The sequence below is a fragment of the Galendromus occidentalis genome, unplaced genomic scaffold, assembly GCF_000255335.2.
Source record: "Galendromus occidentalis unplaced genomic scaffold, Mocc_1.1 scf7180000077484, whole genome shotgun sequence".
Lineage (NCBI taxonomy): Eukaryota > Metazoa > Arthropoda > Arachnida > Mesostigmata > Phytoseiidae > Galendromus > Galendromus occidentalis.
In genome coordinates this window covers 256025-263451 of record NW_003805472.1, presented here as the reverse complement: position 1 = coordinate 263451, position 7427 = coordinate 256025, and the positions used below count along the sequence as shown (strand labels likewise).

Genomic DNA, 7427 nt, shown 5'->3' with positions numbered 1-7427 from the left:
AGCGCGCTTCCGGAAGTCTGTGGACGATGACAATCCGTCATTCTTGCGAGTGCGAGTGAGGCTCTTCTTGCGACTGAAAATCGACAGTCTTCGCTGCTCGGCAAAATGCAGAATATTCTCCGGAAGCAGAATACTGTCGCGGAAATACCCGTAGGACCGAAGGTCAGTCTCGGAGGTTTTCGGAAGGAGCTGAGATAGTCGATTCCTTGTCGATTGACGATACTCATTCAACGTCTAGCTGCATTTTTACTAGAAGTATCTCGAAATGGACGGTTCCAGGTCGAGCTGCGCGAAATGCAAGGACCTCTACTGGCCGAGGCAAACGATCAATCGAACCACATAGTGAGTTCTCGATTAGGAACTCGAATGGAGTGGAAGCGACTCGAGTGTGAGCGAAGCGCGAGGATCGCTCTCGACCTTCATATGAGCTGTCTTTGTTTCTGCAGTCGATGGTCGGGCTCTTGGTGGGGAGAGCTTTTAGAAACTTTGACTCATTTTTTCCGGATCCGAATTCGTTCGAGGGAAAGGAGAAATTCAACCTGAAATCGATGGCTGACTAATTCAGCGGAATCTTATTCCCCAAAGCCGAGCTATGGAGCAACGAATCGGGCCTTTGAGGCGGATGTCGTACCGACGACCCCTGTCGAAACCGATGAAATCGCAACCCCGGAGGTCACGAAGGATGGCCGACGTGTATTCAAGGTGAGTACTCGTCACCCCGGCAGAGATTCCTTTCTTGTTGAAAAGGATTCGCGTAGACTTAAGATGTATCCACGCGATCCTCGAGAATCGAGAGAGAATCCTTTCTCCGAATTCCTCGTCTTTCTCGACTCCCCTCCGGCAGAGGTAGCCGAGGCTCCAAACCGTCGTTGGCCTTACCTGGCCGGCCCGACCCCAGTGTGAACACGCCCCTGGGCGCCAAAACTCCATCGACACGCTAGACTTGCGAAAAGCAGCTCCCATGGAGCGAAATATCTCGCTGGTTCCCTGAGCCGTCTCACAAGATCCCTTTTCAGCCGAGCTGTCCCGAAGGGGTGGAAGACAACAGAGAATCTTGGGACTCGGAACTCCAGTTCATACTCGCGACCATCGGATACGCCGTCGGGCTGGGGAACGTTTGGCGATTCCCTTATCTCGCTCAAAAGAACGGCGGAGGTATTTCGCGTTCCTTTCTTTCAGCCCCGGTCTCTTTCTTAAACAAAATGGAATTTGAAAACCCCGTCAGAAAAAAAAAATCGCCATGAATTCGATCGGACTTTTTGTTGCTCCGAAGTCCACTACTCCACCACTATAGGGAAGGAGTGAGATCCGCTTGACGACCGCGTGTTTCTTGGTAGGAGCCTTCCTCATCCCTTACTTCATCATGCTGGCAATCGAGGGTCTTCCAATCTTTTATATGGAGCTTGCCGTGGGTCAGAGACTCCGGAAAGGAGCGATCGGAGCTTGGAACCTCGTCTCGCCATACTGTGGCGGCATCGGTCAGTCTTGATTAACGAACGGGGATTTCGGTGAAAACACGAGCCGCGATAGGATAGTGATGAATATCCGACCTCGATCATTCTAGGTTTGGCTTCTGCTGTCGTGTCTTTCAACGTTGCTCTCTATTATAACACGATCATCGCGTGGTGCCTGTATTACTTCATGCAGAGTTTTGGCTCCCCCTTGCCGTGGGCGGAGTGCCCACACACTGTATCCTCGAACGGAACAGCGGTCATCGTTCCTGAATGTCAGGTGAGTTATCGGTTCTACGCAGGACTCCGAAGATCGACTGGAAGAAAAAATGAAGATCGATTCCTCCATTCTCCTCTTCACATTCGGCTATAACTCAATTTCGGAGCATTTCATGTCTTTCACAGAAAAGCAGTCCGACTCAATATTTTTGGTACCGAGTCACGCTAGACGTATCCTCTGACATCGAGAGCCCGGAACCTTTCAATACGAAGATTGCCTTCTGTCTCGTATTGGCATGGATTCTCTGTTACGTGTGCATGATAAAGGGCATCGCCTCCTCTGGGAAGGTGAGTCGGAGCTCCCGGGAACAGATTCGAGGTGCGACCAGTGTTTCCGCAGACCGTGCGAGGGGCTCTGGCCCGAAGATGTCGGAGATGTGCAGAGCAGTTCGACCCTGAAGTAGAACACCGGGATGGGGAGGCTCTTTGATCAGTCGGAAAGTTGATCTGTCGCGGAATCTGTTTCCTTTCCCCCAAAATAAAAGAGAGCTCTCATGGTCGAGCGGGGTACGAACTTTTTGTAGCTCGGAATGATCGAAATCTCACGATCGAGTTCTAGGGCCTAGGGTCAGTAGAATCACTATGCAGGGGCGCCGTCATGCATAGCACTGTTCCGCAGCGAACCGCATACTGGGGAGAAACTGCGACGATGGAAAAATTGTCGGAAGATTCATCTTACCAGTCCGCATCGGCTGGCACAAATAATCCATTCATCACTGATTGAATGACCGTCTGGTTGCAGGTGGTTTATGTCACCGCGACGTTCCCATACTTCGTACTCATCATATTCTTTTTCCGGGGCATCACTCTGGAAGGAATGAGTGACGGTTTGATACATCTCTTCAAACCCGACGTGAGTTTATTTCTCCATGAGGCCACTCTATGCAAGGGTTTGCTGACTTGAGTTGCTAATCCTCGACATCCAGAGGTTTTCAAAGGGAAATCATCAGCGATGCATTCATTCCAGTGGTCGAAGCTGAGAGATCCGATGGTTTGGTTGGAAGCTGGAACGCAGATTTTCTTCTCCTTGGGACTGGCGTTCGGCGGTTTGATTGCGTTCTCGTCGTATAATCCAGTTCACAATAATTGTTTCCGGTCAGTCCTTCCAGTCAGGTCCGCTGTGACCGCGATTTAGGTAGATGACATCAGACATGGATTGACGCAAGTTCTCTCTCCATGGAATAGGGACGCTGTTCTCGTATCATGTTGCAATTGCGCAACCTCGATGTTCGCCGGAATCGTCGTATTCTCCATTTTGGGTGAGTACCATCGGGGAGCGTGCCTTGCCGTGACACGGGATCGATCGATCGATAACAATTTGCCGCGCTCTGGCACGGGCGGCCGTGGAGATATTTACGTACGTGGGTCTTCCTATCTGTTGATTTTCCGGACAGGATTTCCCGTATATTCGCCCAGGAGTGGAGCATGAAATTCCAGCGGTAGTCTCACGGATATGATCCCCAATTTCTCAGGCTTCAAGGCTCATATGACGAACAAACGGTGTCTTGCCGAACGGGCGATTTTGTTCCCGAACATGACGCATGCTCCGCCGGGAGCCGTGAACTGGATGGAATGCAGTTTAGAAGAAGAGCTCCAACAGAGTGCCTCCGGACCTGGCCTCGCCTTCATCGCCTTCACGGAGGCAATCAATCAGTTCCCAGGTAGCTCGTCGGATAAATCCTCGGATCACTTCATTGAGCGATGCATGATCGATTCCCAAATGTATCATTACGCAAAGGCTTGAATCTCCGCAGAGGCTCCGCTGTGGTCGGTTCTGTTCTTCATGATGCTCTTCACTCTGGGCATCGACAGCCAGTTCGGGACTCTGGAGGGTGTTGTCACCTCAGTGGTTGACCTCAAACTTTTTCCCAATCTCAGGAAAGAGCTCCTCACAGGTAGGTCGGATGGCGTCGATCAAGTCAGAAACATCAGAAGAGATCGAGGGTATACGTCGATGATTCTGAGCAAGTCCAGAAGTGACTGCAAGTCGGTCGATTCTCGAAAATCCAGGGAGCATCTGTGCCTTGTCTTGTGTCTTGTCCATGATGTTCGCACATGGAGCCGGGAACTACGTGTTTACGTTGTTCGACAACTTCGCGGGAAGTTTCCCGCTGCTCATCATCGCTCTGGGTGAAGTGATATCTATTTCCTGGATATACGGCCTCAAAAGGTGAGTGTCCGCGGCAGATAATTGACTCTCGTCGCTCCTATCGCTGCCCGAGCTCGAGTTTTGATCGCTGCTCACTGGTTCCCTCGAATACAAAGCCGCATCATTGGCCTGAATATTTTTCTATCACGGTGCAATGCAGGTTCAACGACGACATCGAGCTCATGACAGGCGTGCGTCCTGGCTTCTACTTCAATATCTGCTGGAAGTACCTGGCCCCTGCTACAATGCTGACGATTCTCGGAGCGTCCTTCTACCAAATCTTCACGGGAGGCATCGTATACGAGGCGTGGGATCGGGAAAAAGTGAGCTCGGTGTCCAGAATTATATTAAATCTGTCAATGTGTCGGTCATTGACGAAGGATCAGAATTATAGAGTCGAGTTCTCTCGGCGTGATCAGCTCAGCGTAAGGCTTGAGAGGGTCTCTCTCTCCAGATAAGAAACCCTGCATTGACCCATTCTAGGCTATACCTGTTCCCCAAAGCTGGCCATCGTGGTGCGTGCTCCTGATAATATTCCTCATTGGCGTCTCTACTCTTTGGATCCCCGGCGTCGCGATCCTCCGATATTTCGGAGTGAATCTGCTCCCCCCAGAAGAACCCGCCTGGTTCCCAGCCGATGATCTGCGAGAGTTCTACGGCATAACGGAACATGAGGTAAATACTCCCTTGCCTTCGTCGCGGACTGCTCCTTCAGTTCGGCGAGTCCTTCAGCTTTGGAAACCGAGTGTCTCGCTTGAATTTTCAAGGTGACTCCGCTTGAGAGGTGGCTGTTCCGTGTGGATGACAACGAGGAACCGGCGGAGTATTGAAAGGCTCCAACGCGATAATCATTTTGCAACCACACGGCATCATAATCATCGTTCTCGAGGCTCATCCAACCCGAGGCCGGGATCCGACACTGTCTATCGTGAGCCTGAGGGGTATGATCCGCAGATATCGAACCATGCTTCGAGGGTCCGTTTTCAGCCAGCAGCATCGATCACCCCGCGGAAGGAATCCGGATTTTGACTTTACATCGAGTCCAGAAATGGTCTTTCCAACATTCGTGATTTTTTTGAGTCGATCAAGTTTTTGAACGAGCAATATGTCCTTCATTTACTCTGATGATAGACAATACTTCATACAGACGAGATGATGATATCTACGTTGACTGAAGGAATCTCCCATCGAGACTTTTCGAATACGCGATTGTGAGATAGAAACTTTATTGAGCCTAGACTGGTAGCCTCAAAATCGACGCCTACCAAAATCGGCTTCACCTGGAAAGTTCAGTATCGAGTTCAGACCTCGATCCCATCGCGGAGGCATCGATGGATTCGGAGTTGATGGGAACCTCGTTAGGTAAACGCACAAAAGTCCGATTGTGCAAGTCTACTGAGGAATATTTATGACAGCTGTCGAATTAAGCAAAGAGGCCGAGGAAGACTCGCCCTGGCGACGAAGCGCTCGCTCGAGCGATTCCCCCATCTGTATCTTGAAATCGCTTTCGAGAGTATCATAACGACGTCGATCCGGGGCTGGCCATGTAGCAAGAGTGGCCTCCTGAAAACGAGCGGTAGACCGTCCTCTCCTTCAATGGTCACGGCCATAAAAGAGATCGCCTCACATATCGGAGTTTGGTTCGTCTAGCTCGCGATATCATTGCACATTTGGGAGCGGGCCCCGAGAAGATCATGGAGGGCCTATCGTAGGATGTTGAGAGAGGTATTATTGAAACTCTCGATACGAATCCCTCAGAGAAGTCTTCCGAAGAGCCTCGGCGAGTTCTAGCACGAGGCGGAGCTGAATGAAGTCTTTCGAAGTTGTCCAATACGGAATACGTTGTACGCAACATTTTTAAGCGCTCATTTTTGTCCCTTTCGGAGAGAATTCGTCTTTCTTCGTTCGGATCTTGAGTTTGAAGAGGAGTGAGAGCTTTAGAGCTTAATATGTGATAGATTCTTTGAAAGTGAATCGGTTATGTGATTAGCGGTTTTCTGTGATTTGTGCATATGAGTGTATGTATCTATCTATCGATCCCAGCTGTGTCTGGCGCGCAAAAACTTCATCGGTAGGAAATGCGCTTGAGATCCGTCTCCTGGTGTCGAATCAAGACCAGTGAGGATACACCCAGTGTCGAAGCGGGAAGGTGAGCTCGGGATGTTCCGCTTCAGGATCTCGCACCTGATAGTGATTCATGAGTTTTCGAGGCAAGCATCGTGCCTGGAAAAGTGATCCTTGGATTCCTGATCTTATCTTAGTACGATTGCAGTATGTAATATGAATCGAATTGAAAGCGATCATTTGCATTCCGATCCATCACGTTTTTGAGAAGCAACTTCCCAAATGTAAGAATGTCTTACGGAGTCACAATTCGATCGAGTTCCAGCCACCACGTTCCAGCTGTAAAGTCTTTCTTCTTTTCCCCGAGAGGAACAAGTTGCCGATAACTGATTTCTCATGTTCAAGTCGACAGTCATGAACACTGGGCAATAATATTCGCATGAGCGTATTCGGTCGTGCTGATTGAGGCGTCCGAGTTCCCTTTGAGCCTCTAGAATCGGTGGAATAACAGTAGTAGGTCCTAGTGGATCTCAGGCGCGGGGCATTCCCGACATAATCGGGAACCCCGTTGCCTTTTAGCCTTACGTCGCATAGCTCGGCTTTGATGTGTGAATGTATGACTATTCGTCCTGTTGGATCCGATCTGGGAGTAAAGCAGCGCTTCAATGAAGACGCACTCGAACAAGCAATGGTGTCTTCTTTCCGGGAGCTTCCGATACTTGGGGGAGGATTTTCCTTCTCGAGCTGGCTTTCGCGCAATGATCCTGACTAGCGGAGGCTTTCATATGACCCGTAATGTTCAAGATTCCAGGTGGTCGCTTCTCAACCGCCGAGAATATCACCTATGTATCTACATATGATCATACACGCCTATCCAACGTGGTTCTTTGGAGGGTATTGCATACTGATCTCCACCAGAGCGCGGAATCGCGTTCCGATTCTCAGATATCTGCAAGGTGGCACGGCGGAATTAGGAAGCCTAAAGAGAGAGACATCCCGTACGTGTCTCCCTTCCCCGATCTCCGAGAGGTCTCCTCTTTTGAGAGTCAAGGATTTTGAATCACATGGTCGATAAAGATTAATTTCCAGTTCGGAGCGCCACGGCTATGAATGGTCGCGACGGTACGTCGTCGCTACATTAGCCTTGCAGACTGGCAAGGATATATCTCGAAATTCCAGCATGAGACGAGGAGCCCTGCCCTCCTTAGCAGGCCAAATGCCAAGGCGACTGCCTCTTGACCATCCTGACCAACCGCTCGATAGACTTCCAGAGCTCCCGATAGGGCCCTGGAATCAGAATTTCGGGGTCTTATGTGGTGTTCATACGCAATGGTAGCAGGCTCATTCTGTGAGCGCGTTTATTGGGAAACATAAGTACCCATCATTTTGTCGAATCCGGAGGACCACGCTCTGAGAATCATCGTCTCCTTCCACACGTAACTCCCTCGGCGCCCCCACAGCCTTATGACCCTCGAGGACCTCCC

At 50.3% G+C, this 7427-nt stretch overlaps 1 protein-coding gene across 1 annotated transcript; it reads left to right on the top strand.

Annotated features, from left to right (window-relative positions):
- On the top strand, nucleotides 1-4709 carry LOC100903083 (sodium-dependent neutral amino acid transporter B(0)AT3). Its single transcript, XM_003745593.1, has 16 exons — nucleotides 1-162; nucleotides 280-342; nucleotides 586-702; nucleotides 1017-1155; nucleotides 1338-1478; nucleotides 1565-1731; nucleotides 1857-2018; nucleotides 2473-2583; nucleotides 2698-2825; nucleotides 2916-2989; nucleotides 3203-3391; nucleotides 3485-3625; nucleotides 3741-3900; nucleotides 4040-4202; nucleotides 4363-4554; nucleotides 4647-4709. The coding sequence occupies exons 1-16, from the start codon at nucleotides 106-108 to the stop codon at nucleotides 4707-4709; spliced, it is 2067 nt and encodes a 688-aa protein (XP_003745641.1). The 5' UTR covers nucleotides 1-105.
- The last annotated feature ends 2718 nt before the right edge of the window (nucleotides 4710-7427 follow it).